This window comes from Pomacea canaliculata, linkage group LG3, assembly GCF_003073045.1.
Source record: "Pomacea canaliculata isolate SZHN2017 linkage group LG3, ASM307304v1, whole genome shotgun sequence".
NCBI classification, from domain to species: Eukaryota; Metazoa; Mollusca; class Gastropoda; order Architaenioglossa; family Ampullariidae; genus Pomacea; species Pomacea canaliculata.
In genome coordinates, this window is record NC_037592.1 from 18,599,100 (window position 1) to 18,618,251 (window position 19,152).

General features: G+C 36.1%; 1 protein-coding gene across 1 annotated transcript; it reads left to right on the forward strand.

Annotated features, from left to right (window-relative positions):
• The first annotated feature begins 55 nt into the window (after positions 1–55).
• On the forward strand, positions 56–18,667 carry LOC112559272 (palmitoyltransferase ZDHHC17-like). The gene is made up of 15 exons (XM_025230381.1): positions 56–167; positions 2,956–3,173; positions 3,711–3,788; positions 4,823–4,893; positions 5,715–5,853; positions 7,102–7,264; positions 7,987–8,112; positions 8,636–8,775; positions 9,050–9,150; positions 9,488–9,612; positions 10,117–10,273; positions 10,656–10,739; positions 11,226–11,383; positions 12,646–12,821; positions 12,997–18,667. The coding sequence occupies exons 1-15, from the start codon at positions 117–119 to the stop codon at positions 13,160–13,162; spliced, it is 1,953 nt and encodes a 650-aa protein (XP_025086166.1). The 5' UTR covers positions 56–116; the 3' UTR covers positions 13,163–18,667.
• Positions 18,668–19,152: the final 485 nt, after the last annotated feature.

The window sequence follows — 19,152 nt, forward strand, 5'->3', positions numbered from 1 at the left end:
ATCAATTTTTGATTGATAATATTTCACATTTAGTTTTTTTTTCATAATTGATTTTACGTTTTGAAAATAGATTATGGATTGCCCGTAAATTTGCCGGTAAGAAGATACTAACGATCATGGCGGATCATGAACCTAGCTGTAATCCTATGCAGCCTTTATTAGTGCAGGTATGCGTAATGGTACTCTAGCAGTAATAATATTTTTCCAGTATATGAACTGTACAGATTTGATTCTATGAGAATGCTGATATCTACTTTATGCTGCACAGACATGGCCTCACTGCGTGCTCTGCTGCTATGGTGAACTATTTTTGGAATTTTGGTCCAGGAAATAGATTGAGCAACAATTCCCATCCCCGTTATCCTCGTTGCCACTGCTTTTTCGTCTCTGTTTTATATGTTTGCAGTTATGAGTGACGGTTAACATAGTAACAAATTTAACCAAATGTTGCAGATTCATCTGTCATTAGTATCCACCGTTTATCATTGTTATGCCGCACCTAAACTAAGAAAAGCTTTAGATGTTAGTTTTACAAGCCTGGACCTAATTTTTACATTAAAAAAACCCGTAATCAGATTCGTAGAAGGCAGTGTTTTAAAGGCACACAACTTCACACCCGACTCCCCTCTTGTTCACTGGGATCGTAGCTTATGAGAGTTGAAGTGATACATCTACTGAAGCACCTAATTTCTATAACTCAACTTTTCTCCAGTATCAATACCTCCAATAATACATATGACTGCTCTTAATCAGTTTTGAATGACTGCTCAAAATTAAATACCTGTCATGAAGAACTCAAAAAGTATCTCATATTGTCTGTAATGGCAAGAGTAAATGATCTCTTAGCACTTTCATCTAAAGCAAAATTCATTTCACTATATATCCCACATCTCTATAGCTTAGTCTAGCATTGTCGCCTCAGTATAGGTCAAATGCACCTTCTTATATTAATTTTAAGAAGTAAATTCTTAAAAATGATTGTTCATACATCACTTGACCAGCATAGTACCTATACTTAAAATAATGTGCTACTTTTCTTTTATATTTGGTAGGTTGTTTTTGCTCAGATGGATTATTAAAAATACTTTCTGTGCAAATATTTTAGACTGAATTTTATAACTAATATGACTTTAAGGAAAAGCTCACAGATTTTAGATAATGGTCATAGGTTCAGTTTTCCTTTAAAGTGGGATTTCTCCTCATGTATAAATGAATGTAAATAACAGGAGAGAGCTTTTTGCACTTGATGAAAAGTTCCCTATGTAGTTGTGTAAAAAAGTTGCATTGGTTATATGGAAACATAAAACTTAAGTTTGGAGTCTGAAGAGGAAGAAGCAACCCTGGATCACATAAGAAGTCCTAGATCTGTGTGACCAAAGAAGAGCTTTGAGGAAAGAGAAAACAGCATCTTAATTCAGCAAACCAGGTTCAGGAAACTGAATAATAATATTCAAAAGGAGATAAAGGCAACTAAGGAAAACTGGATCAAGGAAAAATGACATGAGATAGATGAAGAAATGGTATAGGGCAACAACACAAAGGCCTAAAAGCCATTAAAAACTCATTAAGACAGAGTAGCAAAAAACGTCAGTCTTACAAGTTAGCAGTCGTCACCTTCTTCTGGAAGAAACTGCTGTATTAAACCGATGGACCAACTACTGCAATATTATATGCAGTAGAAGTGGATACCAACATCCTCCATGGTAATTAGATTGCAACCAGTGACCCCTCAGATCTCTGTCACAAGAAGAGGTTAAAATGGCAGTATGCAGTCGGAAAAGTGGGAAATCACTGGGGACTTACAACATCACAAGAATGTTCATCAAACAAGGTTGGGAAAAAAAGCAAAAGCCCTTTCTACTCTGTGTTGAAAGTCTGAAAAGAGTGACCCAAACAGAGGCAACAGCAAACAGTGCAAGAGTAACAGAACCATCAGCCTGATTAGCCACCCAAGCAAGGTCATGTTGAAGGGGACTTCATGCTGCCTCAACTTAATTGCTGAGGATCTGCTGGCAAAAGAGCAAGCTAGCTTCAGAGCAGGCAGAACACAGTTAAATCTTTAACAGTCACATCCTGATCAAGAAGCATCGCCACATGGCAGAAAGCTTTACCAATTTCAAAAAAAGCTTTTGATTGTGTCATGCAGAAAAAGATTTTACATGTTGACCTGTCGAAGCATTGTACAGAGGATTAAGAAGCTCAGTACTCCACAAAGCTACTTGGTGCCATGCTTTCCAAAGATGGCAGCTGCAAGGCTGACATTTGTTTCAGGATCACAACAGAAACAGCAGCAATGGCCAGCAACAGCAACAGTATAAACTTTACCACAAAGTATACGCTGTACATTATACCCATCATGCTGTTTTGAGAAATGGATTTGGCTTACTTTGACGAAAACATGTATCCAAGCATTTAAAACAAAATTCTTAAGGAAACTGCTCCACATTTATTACAGGGAAGCACAATTGCCACACTTGTGGGGTCCCAAGAAACTCTACTTCCCACACTGAAATGGTTCTGATTGATCTAATTTGGCCATGTCACCTGGCACAACACCTTCTCCAGGGATTTGTGGAGGGTGGGCACCACCAAGGTAGACATTGGAAAAACTAAATGGCAGATATGAAGGAATGGACCAGTCACTTCGTGCAAGAGCTGCTCAACGATGCCCAAGATCAGTCCAGGTGGTGCATTGTGGCCACCACCGCCTTTGTTACTGGTTAAGGAATGGATGAGGGAATAATATTAATACAAGTAATTACTGTATTTATAATATGCCTACTGAAAAGTGCATGCAAACTGGTACTTCTGGCACTCCAGAGACATCTTGCAGATAAATCTCTTATGTAGTGAAAGTTATATAATGTTACTGTACAACAACTCTTATGGTTGCACTTGTAGGATTGTTGTAGCAAATGGGTTAATGCAAAAAATATGTTTGTCGGCTTTCTGCAGGAGACTGACACAACTGCTACATCACCTAATACACAGCAGCCATCTGTTCCCCAGCAGGAAGATTATAAAAATTTTGATATAGTCCGGGCAGTTCAGTATGGCATCTTTCCACGTGTACGAGAGTTGGTGGAGGCTGGGTTTGATGTCAATCAGATGGACCATGAGAATGTTAGTCTGCTACACTGGGCTGCCATTAACAACCGGTTGGACATCGTCAGGTAACTTCTGCAGTTATTACATATACAGTGATATATTTTTATACATAAAATGGTGCACATTACTCAGTCCTTGAGAACTTTAAAATGCGAGTTGCACAGTTTTAGTAGGTTTAATAAGAAATGTCTGAAAAACACACTACAGCCAGTACAAAAATATAAAAGTAACAGTACAGGTTCATCATCATCTTAAACATCTTTACATTACTACATTCTGTTTAATATTTGTTAGTTCTTGTAGATATTCCATATGCTTAAAACATTTATTAAAAGGAATAAGTGCCCTGATGTGATCCATAGTTTGCATTTACTAGGATGCAGCTTTTTACAATAAGTAGATGGATTAGGATGAAAAAGAGACTGCAGTGTAGTCGGTTCTTCTCACCCACTCCCCAGGTTGAAACTTATACATCAAAGAGACAAGGTTACTAATTATAAACTAATTTATAAATGAAGAAAAGAATTTAACTGTGATTTTTTCCAGGTACAGATATTCCAGAAAGTTGAATTTCATGAGAAATTTATAAATATGCTTTGCAGATACCTCATTTCTAAAGGTGCCATTATTGATCGCATTGGGGGTGACCTGAACTCTACAGCTATGCATTGGGCAACAAGGTAAGATTTTAGTTTGCTGCTAATTTCATAATTACTAGTTTTAGTGAAAGCAGTTTAAGGATTTCACATGTAAAACTTTTCAAAAAAAAGCTTCTCTTTATGCCATATATCAGATAGGAGACACTCCTAGTAAGGTCCCTCTGTTCAGAATTCTTAGCCTATTTCTCTTTGAATATCTATCTTAGCCATTGTCACTGTTGCTATGGCAATGTACAGTTAAAATCTACACATTAATCAATAGACTATAGTGGAGATGACTAGAGAAGCTGTTATGATGTCAAGTAGAAAAGACGATGGGAAAGCTGAAGTCATAGGCTGAAAGTCATCATTGCTCTGCGGGAGTACATCTTTAGAGACCAATATTGTGATCAGTCACAGCTCAGATCTAAAGGTCGTAAAGTCGGTGGCAAACAGAACAACTGATACTCAGGACAAGTGTAGATTAAATAATGATACTGCTGTGATCTATGCAGTCACAAGACTGAAAGAAACTCTATCAAAATGTGATTGATGCTGATGGACAGGTAGTAGCAGCTATGACTTGAAGCTGTTATGGCATCAGGAAGAAGAGAGCGTTAGTTGACACAAAATTAAAAAGATTTAGATGAAAAATAAAAAGTCAGTTCCACACAGTGATGACGAAAATATAAAGCACTTGCCTATACAGTGGTCACCAAAATAACAAATCAAGCTGAAATATATAAAATGTAGAGAGCTGCCCTCAAGCTTGTGAGGTAAAGGGACACCACTCCATTATTCTGTTATTGTTATGTTCAGAGGCTTGTGTAGGTTTTTTCCCGCTATGTTTCTCAAGCATTTAAGGATCATAGCTGAGGGGGAAAAAACTCTTAAATTGTTAATTGGCTGTAGCTTATTATGCTTATGCAAAATTATATGTAACTGAAATTATAGCTTTATTTTTTTTCAAGATAAAGATATTACAGGTAAATGACATATGATTAATTATCAACATTTATGTTTAAGAATCTTGGTGTATGTTATTGTTTCTATGAACGATATTTTTATTAATATAGACAAGGTCATCTAGCAATGGTGGTTCTACTCATGGGACATGGTGCAGATCCTTCCAGTTTTGATGGTGAAGGTAAGATATTATATGTCTTATGTTATTATTATCTTTATTGTTATAGTCAATCAATATCAAATAGGCTGTTCTGTTTAATGAATAACATTAGATTAAGAGAAATTGCATAAGAGCAAAAAATAACTTACATTTCCATGTATTTATTCTTTGCATGTATGGCTGTGAGTGTGTGTGTTCCTGGGTTCAGGTTTTATCTCAGGCACGCTATTCTTTCTCTGCATGTGGCCTGTTACAGGGCTGGCTGCCTTGCCATGATATAGCCTTAGTTGGTGGCTTGGCGTCAAAACACCAGTCTTCCCACTTCCCCCTATTTTGCATTAATTACTTGTGATGATACTTTTAAAACTTATTCCTGGCAGTGGAAATAAGCTTCTAAAATCACAGATTTCAGTCACAAACTATTGATAACATCAAAATTTAAGGTGCGGACACACGAGAAGCCAAAAGCGGCTTCGCAAGCTTGGCTTTCGAAGCAGCGCTTTTGGGGGGCCGCTGGTCACACACACGAACGCTGCTTCGGTCTTAAATTGTTTGTGCCTATATTTTAGGCCGTCTCGAGTCCCATACCACCAATAAGGTCTGGTCCTCGCTGAGGTTCGCCAGAGGCCCTGTTGCTTTCACAGCCATGTGGAAACGCGTGGAAAAGTAGAACAGGTTCTAAAGCGCGAAGCAGGCCGCAAGCTAAAGCCAAGCAGGCTTGCGAAGCATAGCTTGCAGTGTTGGTCACACGGCAAGCAGGAAAAGCAGGGTTGCTTCGGAAAAGTTTCGTGCTTTTTGCTTCTCGTGTGCCCGCCGCTTAAAAGGCACTGATAATGTTGCAGGTTACAGCTGTATCCATTTAGCAGCACAGTTTGGTCACACAGCCATTGTGGCATATCTCATTGCCAAAGGAGAAGATGTGGATGTTTTGGACAAGACTGGAATGACTCCACTTATGTGGGCATCATACAGAGTCTTTGGGTGAGTGGTAATCCACAGATTGTTAAAGTACTTTGCTTGAAAATGTGTTGAGTGTGATGCTGCCCTAGTTTTAGTTTCTTTATACCTTTGAGTATCTTTAAGATCATTACACTTTCCTTTGAATATTTAGTTGCTCCTGAGGTATTTTGGAAAAGTATATGGTGTCTTGCAATATATTTTAAAGGATATGACTGTTCATTCCTTAAAAACCTCTTTGTGGAGGTGGATGGACTGCTTTAAGTTATCATCCTTTTTCATAACTCTCTGCCATTAGAGAAAACAAAGCTCAAATTATTTTTCCACCCAACAAAAAAGTGAAGGTGGAAATAAGAGGCAAGGTCTGTAAAGGTTTTAAAGTTCTGCCAATCCTCCTCCCCACAAAACTTCACCCCAGGCAAGATCAAAGCCTTGTGTTTGATAAGTGGAAAGTGGCTAGCTGGTTGTGGGTGGGGTGTAGTGAGATGAGCCCCTCCCTCCAAAAAAAAAAAAGGAAAACTTAGGGCTACATTACAGGTGCTGCATGTGTCAAAACAGTTTATACTTAATGTAATTAAGTTTGATCATGTTTTGGTGACAATAATCACAATTGCTTTAATATGTGAAGAAACAGTAGACAGTCTCTATAATCCTATATTGTAAAAAAAAAAATACAACAGAGGGTGAGATGAATAATCTGCCTATCAGAGCTTAGTGAAAGTAAAAACACTTCAGAGGGAATTTCAGAGATTAGTTTGGTAGTCAAACATGATTGGAATAAGAACCAAAAATTAATAGGATGGAAAATTTATCTTGAGATACCAAGTTAAGATTGCTGGTAGAGATTCGTTTTAAGAAAGGAAGTTAACATTTTAGTAAGAAGAAATCTGTTTATCTTCCTTCAACATCTTAGATAAATTTGTTTCATCCACCTAATTTAAGCCTGTACAATCTGGCAGAATATAACCCATTTCTGTTTTTTATATATAAGGTACTATGGTTGAAGTGTAGCTATGGCTTAGCCAGTTTAAGGAGAACAGTCTTTTTCTCTGGCTACAGTTCAAGACATCACTTTTGTGTTGGGAGATGATGTTTTATTAGTAGCACAAACTCAAAAAAATTGAATCTTTACCCTGTCTCTGATGTGTAGTTTGTGCTACTAATAAAGCATCATTTCCCAACATGGAAAACTACGTTTTAGTGCTAGAGGAAACCATTGGAATGGAAGTGAATCCTACTGGGTGGGCCTTACTGACTTGTCTGGTTATACAGATATGACCCTGTACGGCTGCTGCTTACCTTTGGAGCATCCCTAAATAAGGTAGACAAGTTCCATGGCAACACAGCACTCCACTGGGCTTGCCAGACAGGTAACCACATCGTTATCCACATGCTTCTAGAATCTGGTGCTGATCTGAACATCATCAATGCCAAGGTAAGAAACAGAAACCTACTCTTTATTTATGCTTCCTAGGTGTACAGTAAATTAAGACACTGAAGTGTTTGTGTAAGCATGCTTTTGCTTTAAGAAACAGTTGAAACTTCAAAATAGTTTAAACTGTATTATAGCGAAATGTTAAATTTTAACAGTTTTTTTTTCTTTGAGTAAAAGTTTAGAAATGTGTTAGTTTTATTTTCTCATATGTGCTTTGTTGTCCAAGATAATAAACTTACAACATTGTTTTGAAAATAGTTATTGGAAGAGATATTCATTCCATGCATTTTTAAAACTGAATATCACACATTTATGCATTTAGGACATGGAGATAACATTCTATTGCTCAGAATTATTTTTTCGCTATTCTCTTTTCATGCTTGTAATGTTTAAGGTAAGTGTGAGTTGTTGATGTGCTTTGAGCTGGTATTTAATTTAGATTACTATGTGAAATGCTAGTTGAGCAAATGTACATTATAAGTCTAACTGTAGGGAGTGCTTACATTAGTACTGACATGAACCTACAAAAAGAAACCCAGTCATTTTTTTTATTCAAGTCATTTTTGAGTCTTTTATGACATGAAAATCAAGTTAGTGATAATTTGTCAATTTTTTTTTTTTCAAAACGTACTTATTTTATATTAGTTTTGCATCAGCGTAAAAGGAAGTGAATTTGAAAGCCAAAATGTATACATTCTCTGCTGTGTTTTGTGGACTGACAGGGTCAGAGTCCACTGGATGTAGCTATGGCTGCTCAGAACATGGAGCTTGTCAGACGGTTGCGTATTACCCGCTATGAACAGGGGCTTGACATCAGACATCCTTTACAGTCCTTTACCACCAATAAGGTAATTGTCAAACTCAGTATGTGTCATTCATCTCTTTGCCCCAGAGATGTGTCATTATGTAACATTTCTCTTGACTACAACACCTATGCGACTGTGTCTGAAGTAAAAACATGCTTGTTACTTGCATGACATCCCTATATGTTAATAGTAGTTATTGTCAGCGTTACAAATACTTTGTTCATGAGTGAGTGCTCGAGTTGTACTAATTAGAGAACAAAAAATAAAAGTGAATGTTTCGCTTGCTTTATTAGCAGTAGTCAAATAGGTTATTGCCTTGCGTTTTAGCTGTGAGACTTTAATGCTGGCAGTTCCAATAGTGAGGCTCTGCAGAATCAATGTGTGCATGGCTAGTGATGTCTCAGATGGGAATGAGCATCTCATCCTGTGACATTCCTCACCTCACCTGCTCCCTCACATGCTGGTGTTCCCCTCCTCCCAGACCTGCATTTTTTCACTAAGTAACTTTTAGAAAAATCAGAATTTTTCTTTATTTTACATTAAAGAACTTTTTCTTGTTTTTCAGAAAGTGCGGAAGTATATTGGCTACATATTTCCATTCCTGGCACTGTTTGTCATTGGCTGGATTCCAGAGATGGAAGCATCTCTGTTGGTCAAGCTTTTGCTGGCTGTGCCAGCCATCCTTATTTGGAGAGTGTGTGCCAAGTATGTGAATCACTGTAGGAGAATTAATTTTGTTTTGAGCTCAGAGCTGGCTGTACCAGAAGAAATTTAACTCTGAAAAAGGTGCAAACTACACCTTATTTTTATATTTCAATGCTCTTTAGCTTTGTGGCTCATCTAATCTCAGATGTTGCTTTATGATGGGTGAGACTTGAAACGTTATCTGTTGGCTTAGAAATGTTCATGCATAACAAACGTTTTCTATGCAAGGTTTTTCCTTGTACCTGCAGGTCACTATGTCCTCTTCTTTGTGCAGTCTGTTCTTTGATGAGACCATGACACATATAATGCCAGTAGCAATCTACCTTGCTACCAAGTTCTGGATGTACTTCACTTGGTTTTTCTATCTAGTACCTTGTATCCTTTTAAAAACCCCAAACTATTAATGCTGTGTCAGGGGTGTACTTTTGTTTTAAATATTTTATATTCTCTTAGGTCACAAGTGTTTGAAGTTTAAGCACTGACTTAAAAGCAAACATTTCACCATAAACATTCTGCTGGATTCCTAAACAGAAGTAAAAATTAAATTTATTCATTTTAGATCAAATAGATCATTTTGACATCAAAGATCATAAAGCAAATCACATTTAAAAAATCATAAAGCAAAGAAAATCACAAAGCTGGTAAACAAGTGACAGCTTATCTGTGATTCTTGATTCTTCCATCAACATACTTTTCCTTAACTGAGTGGCAGATGTTGATAGCTTCCGTGCCAATGTTTTATTTTCTGTCAACACTGTTCTTTTAACATACAACTTCTACAAGGCATGGCGCACAGATCCTGGATTCCTGAAGAGCAATAGAGAAGATAAAATGAAGGTTAGTGGCAATGCAAAGGTCAAGATGAGATAACTGTAGTGTTTGTGCATGCAGTTTATTTTTTCTTAGCCATAAGTTGTCCATGGTAATAGCAGTAATAATTATCCATGATTTTTTTTTTTTTTTTAGCCTAGTACATATTTCATTTAAATGCTAATGCTCGTTATATGGATTTTTTCATACTTTATCACAAGCCATTAAAAAGTAAAGAACAGAGTGTAAATAGAAACTATATGTGGCAGATTTAGCTAAGCCTTCCTCTCTGTCTCTTCTGAGCATAGTGGTGCAGGGAAATATTTCGTCAACGTTTTTCCCAGCTGTCCCTCTTTGCATTACGTTTATGATCCCATGTCTTATTTTCTTAGTAAAATACAGTCTTGCCACTAAAAATTCAAAGCAAATGAACGAAACAGCTTTGATAGGCATATGAAGATAACTTTATTGTAGAAGCACTTGTAATGTCCAAGAGTGCATTTCAGTTTGCTGACCATTTTTTATCAACAGACAATCTTGGAACTTGCAGAGTCACAAACACTCACACTTAGTCAGTTCTGCAGCACATGTCTCATCAGACGACCTCTGCGCTCCAAACATTGCTCAGTCTGCAATAGATGTGTTGCTAAATTTGACCATCACTGTCCTTGGATAGACAACTGTGTTGGTGAGTATTTTGAGTGTGGTGCACTCCGTATCACTGAATAATAATAACCAGTCTCTTAAATGCTGTGTAGAAAACACAAGAAACTTTTAGCTGACTAAAATGGAAAATATCCTTTGTGCACACTGTACATATCAAATGATGTATATATATTCACTGTGTGTGTGTTTGTGTATATATATATATCTCAAACATTATATATATATATCAAACACTCAGAGTAAATGTGAAGTGGTCTGTGTGACGAGTAATGTATGGATGCATATCTGAGTCCTGCATGAGGTAGGACTTTTTCCTATTAAATTTGTAATATGCTAAAAATCACACTTTTTGCTTAAATTTAATCATTTTGTTATGAATTATTGACAATTACTTTCCTGATTAGGTGTCTACAACCACAAATACTTTCTGGGCTATTTGTTCTTCTTGTCTGGAATGATTCTTTGGTGCCTGTATGGCTGCATCTTGTGTAAGTACAATCTTTTGAGTAAAGTAGGCTTAATACTTTGTGGGAGGGCGTGCTTGTGTTGGGGAATTAAGAGGGTGAGAGAGAAAACTGAGAGTAGAGGAAAAGATGGAGACGAGGAAAATGCTATTTTTTTATGATGTGTGAACCCAGTTATAATTGCTTACTGGCTGAAGAGGGAAAGAGCAAAAAAATTCAGCTAGGTTTGTTTTCTTTCTTAAACTGTCTTATTCTCTGCCCTTACTCTCTACATTTTTATTTCTGCTTTGTCGTCTTTTCTTTTCCATCCCTCCCCTCTCCTTGTCTTTTCCTATATTTTACAAAATACAATTATTCTCTGTTATTGAGCTACATGGTCATATTTTACAATGTACAGTTTATTCTCAGATTTATTCATGTTTGACTTGCATTCTCCTGTAGTAGTGCACCTTGTATATGTCAACATTATGTTTTGTTTTAAATTTTGATTTTTAACATTAAATTTTTCAGTCTGGAAACACAGCTGCAATCTTGACTTTTATGAGGATGGGATCACAGGTATAATCTACAAAATCTTCAAGGCCTCTCCATGGGTGGGCTGGATAGGACTAAATGCTGTGGGACACTTGATTTGGGTCACAGTCCTGTTTGTATGCCAACTCTACCAGGTTGGTACATCAGTCCTAATTTTATAGACTTCTGATATAGACATCATATGGATGCATTTTTGTGGGACTGTATTGAGGCTAGCAGACAGTTCATCGTCTCAATACAGTCCATGGACTAGGTTTTTTGTGTGTGTGTTTCTGTCTCTGTGTTTACAGATAATTTATGGACTGGCTTTCTATGTGATCTCCACCCCTTGGATACATTTATTAATTAAATTTAGTGGTCATGCTTTGCTGTCCCTAATATGCAGCTTCTGCCCTTTAAGACTGCAGCTCAAAGTAACTCAAACACTCATTTGGCCATAATTTGTCATAAAAAAATGCTTAGCAAAAGGTAGGGGAAGTAACTAGATTTTTTAGGAAATCATTTGTGGACATTTGTGGAAACTCCTTCAGTTAGTCAGTATGATTGGAGGGGGAAAGTTCGTATTTTCTTAGCTTGCAGCACCTTTCTCTGGTCGTATTTTGCTGTTTGGTCTAAAACTCAAGCTATAACAGTTTCTAGCATCTAGACCACCCTAATCACAGTGCCCCTTCCCGTCCCAAGAGTTACTCTGACAGGTGGTGACAAGGGAAACTTTTCTTGATGCTAAAATACAGAGAGTTGTAAAGTTCTAAATCGTGGTGCCCAGGTGCTGCCCAAACACATTCCAATAGCCAGAACCACTCCGTGTCTGGCCTGATAGAGTTTGTTGAAAATTAGAGAAGTATATAGCCTATAGGTCTTAATATGCATTGTCTCCTATTAACCAATTTCAAATATTTTGTCAGTAGAACATAATGACAAGCTATCCATTCACACTGTATGCAAACAGACGCCCTCTTAGATAATATAAATAAATCAGAATTAACAAACATTACAATTTGACAAATAAAGCATAATACACCGAAAGCGTAATACAATCGAAAATATAATAAAGAAAATGAAAAATTCACGACCATGAGTTATAACAGTAAGTACAAAACTATAGTTCGTCAAATCTTAATCCCCAGTAGTGTCACTTCTGCACATCCCTTAGGTCAGTGTTGCTGCAGATCATCTGCAGTGTTTCTTATGAATAAGTATGTAAAAGTGCTTGGCAGAATGGAATGTGGTTGAATACTGAAGTATCACTGTAATAAAAAATAAATATAACATTAAAACTTACAATTGACAGTTAACCAACATTAACAATTTATGAACATTCTTGATCTTTAAAAAAATAGGAACATAGCAGGAGTCTGTATTAGATACATTGTCTTTGGCTATGTCTGATGTGCAGGTAGCATGGCTTGGCATGACAACCAACGAACGTCTTAACAAAGCTCGATACTTTTACCAGCAGCAGCTTATGGGGGGAATGCCAGGACAGGAGGATCATGCACATGGTCACTCACATGGGGGAGAGGAAAAGTGCAGCCACAAGCATAAAATGCCAAAAATTTCTAGCCCTTTTCAGTGAGTAAACAGTTTACTTCTTAAAATAGTAACATTAAAAAAATTACCATATTTTTATAAAGGGCAGAATTACACATTATTTATTCATAGCACTAGAAGTCGAAAGACCTGTTAATGGAGTGAGTTGTGGTCTTATTTCTAAAAGGATAACTATAAATCTGCCTATATCTTGCAGCCGAGGTGTGGTACGAAACTTGGTGGATGTCCTAGACATACGTTGCTGTGGACTTTTTCGACCGAGCAGTGTTGATTGGACAACTCATTACTCTTTGGATGCAGAATCAAAGGCCACCTTGCGTACTGCTTTAGGCATGGACCAAAAGAGCTACGAGTTTGTCTGATGAGAGTGTAAACCCCGTTATCTATTTTGTTGATGTTTTTGAAAAGGATGAACTTTCACTTTTAAGAACCCAATCATTTAATCATCAGTGACTGCTTCTTTATCTGTATGTAAATATGTTATCCATCACTTGAATGAACTGCTGTCAGAAAAGTGAGTCAACTTGTGCTTTATTTAATGTATTGAAAGTGGAAATTCTTGATTGCTTATAAATTGTTGTAAAAGTGGTTTCTGATTGGATTTTTTTATTTTTTTTTTTTTGGTCATACTCAAAATAACCTGCCTTTGATGAACAACTGAAAAACTGTTCATATGCAGATCTCAGCAAACTTAGTTGTGAAAGAAGCATTAGCATTCTTGTATTTAACTACTTTTGCTTCAGAAAGGTCTCTTCTATGCCTTAATTTTATTGATTTTACTGCCTTACCCAGGAGAGAAACATACAGTTATGAAGGATTTGTCTGCTTTTTATTATTAAAAAGCTGATAACTTAAATGTTCTGAGATTATGACTGGATAAAGAGTGAATAAATATTCTTCCCCCTCTCCCTACTATCTCCTCTAGCATACCTAGCCATATTTTAGAGAAGACTTGGAAGTTGGAAAGTGGCTTAGTGTACTTCAATCAAGGTTGAACAATTCTTTTAAATGCTCTAGATTTTAGACCTATGAAAGGAATAATTGCAAAATATGTGTGAAAGTGTGAGATATGTAACTGCATGGTGCAAATAAAGAATGTGTTAAGTGAATAAAGTCAGCATCAATGAACTCATTAGCACAGCAAGTTTCTCGTTCCTGGCTTATTCATGAAACAAAAATATTCAGCAATGTTGGTTGAACAAAATATTAATTTATCTTTGTATTTAAAAAAAAAAATGAACTTAAAGGAAAAAAACCCAAAGGTCATCACATTGCAATATTCAGTTTCATTTCTTATGGTGTTACCCTCGGTGTTCAGCATGTAACACACAGTTCTGTATTAGTATATTTGTCTTTTTTTTTTTTTTGTCCTATTTACCCCCAGTATATTTATCCAGTTAGGTCTAAAAACAAATTATGCTTGCTTCAGTCATGATCCCAATCATAGTTTACCTACATATTAAAACGTTAACAGAAGGGGCCTTTCCAATAAATTAATGACTGACAAAATCATTTGGGTGTGCCTATCCTGATCCCAGATCAGCAGGGTAACAGGATGAACAAGCTTTATGAATACAAACTGCAGGTGTGACATCTGATTCATATATTCACTTCTTTATGGATAAATATGTGCAGACCCTTGAGTAGTGACAGTGATCCACACCAGCATATTCAATAGGTCTTACTGGAAAATTAGTGGAAACAAGAACAAATTTCAGTCAGTTAACTTGGTGAAGCTATTTTTGATTGGAGTTATAGTCCTTGACACAAACATGAAGCTCTTGATTTAAAGATTTGAGATTTTCTAAACTTGCCTTTTAAAAGAGTGACACCAACACCTGTGCACTTGTCAGGACAGCTAACATTTTTTTACATTTCTATTTGGAGCCTTTTTTGTACACTAAAGGTATTTTTCTTTATCATGAATTATGGTAATTCATGTTTACATTGTGTTATACCGCCTACAGGACCAAACATTGCAGTCAGTATACACTATGTATAACCATGTCCAAAATGTGGGGGCTTTTTTTGGGAGGGGGGAATGTCCTTGCATGTACCTAATTTCCTTTGGATTTACAGCAATGGCTGTTTGATAATGGATTGAGGTGGAAACAGTTTTTAATTTGTTTACTTCAAATGTTATTTTGTCCTAGTTTCATGTATTTTATGTTGTTTTGAAATTTTACAAATTTGATAAGATTATTACTATATCAGAAACTGCACTTGGAGAAGAAAGCACCCATTTGGTGAAACTCTGATCACTTGCACAAATCAAAAAGTATTCCATTGCTAATGTCTTTGGTAGTGATCTGAAAGGTGAACTGATTGTGTGTGGACAGTAGTAGGGATGCACTGCACTTTTTGTCTTAATACAATGAATATTTAATTTACATCATCAAAATATAAACTGTTCCATTTATTGCTGTCACCAGAGTGAAAGTAGGCAATTTTCCTTACTTTTATTGCAAAGTTCAAGTTTACTCTTTTTCAAAAATTTATAGATTTCTTGGTCTAATGTTTACCTGACAGCAGTTAAGTATAAAACGAACAAAACCTACTGAGGTCTTAAGCTATACACCATTGTTTACTACTACATAATTATATTTCTATGTTGTTCTAAGAGGGTTAAACATACGCATAAATAATGCAGAGGTTTCTTTCTTTGGATTATCGATCAATGTTATTTTGTTCTTGTCTGTGGTTTCAATTTTTTTAAATTTCATTTATTCTTTACTTAGTCATTGTCGTATCATCTTGCTGCAAAGAAAGATCTGTTTCTGAAAGCAGACATCCTCATTTGTTGAATGTTGCCAAAGGCCGTCTTTGTTGATAATATAGATGACAGAAGCAGTAAAATTAAAACAATCCTGCAGCCCCTCTTTAATCTTTTTTTTATTTTTGCATTGGCTTATCTCAGCTGACAAATGTATCATCTCAAGAGCATCAAACCTTTACGTTGCCAAGCAACTGCATTCCACTGCAACAGTTTCAAATAGATGCAAAATTATTTGTTACAGATCCTGAAATATTTTGACACAGTGTGCTTAAAATACTACATAAGTACCCTGATTTTGTGGAGTGACTTTTCATATTTTTAATAGCATCTGATGAAGTGAATCTTCATTGCCAAATAAAAATATAATTGGGTCCCAATGTATAATAGTGCATATTAGACAATTCAGTAGCTTCATAGGGTATAGAGCAGCAGTCCAAGTAGCATACATGTATCAAAAATTTTGTACATTATTTTAGTCCTTGATCATATCCTGACTTTACTTACCTGTCAAACTGTTTAATCTGTTAGGAGTGCCTGCACCAGGTATCTTAAATGGAAGGCTTCCACCTAACTTGATTCTTTGTTCATTTCTGACAATGTTGACCTGTCTGGCAGAATTTTAACACCCATCAACATGATAAAACAACCTTCTCCAGGAAGGGAATTAGATTCTGTTCTTCAGAAAGCAGGGAGCAAAATAATTTAACCCAAGCAAACATTGAATATCTTAGATTGTAAGCATAATTCTTGTCATCAGCTTCTCTCATAAGGAAATTTGCTATTATTTTCCTGCTATTACTGCATGTGCTTTACAATTTTTTTCATGCAGTGATTGCTCATCTAAGTTAAAATTTTGTTTATTCAATTGTTCAGATTTGCGGGTCATTGTTTTACTTAGTTAACTTACAGCTGTCTTAAAGAGTATGTAAAACTGTGCCATATGTTCTAGAGTGATGACTATTACCTCAGGAATATTTTTGATTGCACAGCCATAATTACCTCTGGCTGACCAAACCCAGGAGATGTGGTTATGGGAGAAGTGCTTACTATTGACAAGAAGTATTTATCTCTTTGGCATGGCTAACTATGCCTTTTTTTTTCTTTTTTTTTGCTTGTCGAATTTGTTTGTTGTTCCACACTTTTGTGCACAGTTCCTTGTTATCAGGAGATGTAATCTGTAAATGTAGATTCACACTAAGATGTGATCTTACTCAGGTCTTAAGACATGAAATGATTTTTTCATAGTTGTGTGAAGTTGGAACCAATTTACTAGACTGAAAGATTCTGAATGCAGTGTTCTTAATGCTCATGGAAGAGCCTAATGAGAATTCATGAGATTATTTAGCAGAGGACGTGCTCATGAGGTTGTTCCCTAGAATACACAAAAGAGTTATAAAGAAATCAATTTTCTTGATGTTAGAATGGTTGTCTCCTCAGTGATGATCACCAAGGACCAAAGTTTGATTTTTCAAACTTTTAGTTTTCAGACTATTTTTACTTCAATATTACCAACAAGTGAAATATTGTGTGTGTGTGCACATGCGTGCATGCATAATTATTGAATTGTAAAACTGAAAGATGTAGAATGATATAGTTCTCCGCTCTGTGGGTGTGTGTGTGTGCAGGAGATGGGAGGAAGTGGGGCTGGGGGCTGGGTGTGATTTCTTAAACAGAACAGGGCAACTCTTGTGGCTAAACTGGAAGTTTCTGTTGTAGGCAGGTGATTACAAAATTTTGTCATGAGTTTGTTGTGAGCTTTTGAAGAAGCTGAACTGCAGTATTGTATAACAGCTAGCACATTGACTACAGTTTATAAAATATATCTTGTTTTGATAAAGTACATTTAACACAAAACCAGAGAACGGTCACAGAAAAGTGCTTTCTGATCTTATTTACCAACATTGATTTGTTCAGAACTTGTATTTTACTAGAAAATGATAGAATTATAATTACATTATTACATCACCCGTTAACTATAGTTACCAAGAACTGCTTGAATGTTATTTATCTCATTATGTTTTGGGCGCTTTTTTAGTAAAGACTAAGTAAGAAAATTAATGTTTGTTGAATTCTTTGATACAAGAAATAAACAAAAGAGACAACGCTCACAAATTCATTATAATGTAGTTATTGTAATGAAAACTTTGTGTGCATCAAATTGTAAGAATGTTGTTATCTTGTTTCTAGAACAAGCAAGTAGTAGCTGCTTTTTATTTTTATTTTTCTTCACTGATTGTCATCTACCACTAATCTGCTTACTTAGCTGTGTCTTAATATTTCAAACACAAAGTCTGCACCCGCACGTTGGTGTGCTCCCTTGCTATGTAGATGTTCAGTTATTGTGTTTATTCACTGTTGATTGCCACCATTTAGTACAAAGAACTAGATGTCATTAAGTTGCTTAGTTTTCCCACAAAAATCAATATATATAATATCATTTTCTTTTCAGATGTAATCAGTATTATAGTAACAGGTACAGATGTTCAGTATGTCACCATTGATGCTGACAGTGGTGCCAGAACTGGTTGTGTGGTAATGATGATGTAGGAATCAGAATAATTATTCCCTTCAACTCTTTAAATCCCTTTTAGATATGTATGTATACATGAATTGTACCTGGTATATCTCTACCATGGTGATAGTATATGTGGATATGCTAAATACTGTTATTTTTATTATTGGTTATCCAAAGCTGTTTACCCAGCCTTTGATTGATGACTTTGTGCGTATTCTCATTGTGCTTGTGTGTATGCTATACATGAGCATGTGTACGAGAGAGGAAGCCTGAGCACGAGTCTGTCATTCAGGGACACTGTGTGTGTGTGTGATTTAATATTTCACAGTTGTTCAGTAGTAGTAAATACTTCATCTGTAATGTCCACCGCCCATGTCTGATGACACTTTTGAAGTTTTTAAAATCAAATTAAAGAAAAATTGTGATTTTTTTTAACCTGCTTCTGCCAGGTACACAGGTTGTTCTTTAATCCGTTCAACATGCTTTTTCAATATGTTTTTACATTAGAAATATATTGTTGTGTTGTTAGTTATTTACATCTTAAATGTAATAATAAAATGTGTTTTTAGTTTCCTATCAAACAGTTCTGCAGTTTTTTGTTCAAGACTTTCTTCGATTGTTCAGGAAAGTCTACTGGCTTGTGCATGAAAGAGTGGTCTTGTTGGAATGCAGGCAGCAGACTGTATTGTGCATTGGTTTATTTGTTTATTGTTTGTTTCAGTTTTGGTATAATTTTCTTGCATGCTGTGTGCGTACTTTGTGACGCAGGACGTTGAAGATTTTGTTTTCCCAATTACTTCCACTATTTTCACATCTGGGTGTGTGTGCCATGCACGCTATGCTCATGTGTTCCTCTCTTGGAGGCAGCGGATAGCCTGCTGGTTAATCTGTGTTGAAAATTAAACACATATACAACCCATTTCGATAACAGTATAATGAAACTGACAATATCTTCGAGAAAACTCTGAGATAATGAGAGTTTTAAGTAGACAGTATATTACCCTCATACACACACGCGCGCGATCTCTCTCTCCTCTCTTTCCCTTCAATATAGTTTGTCC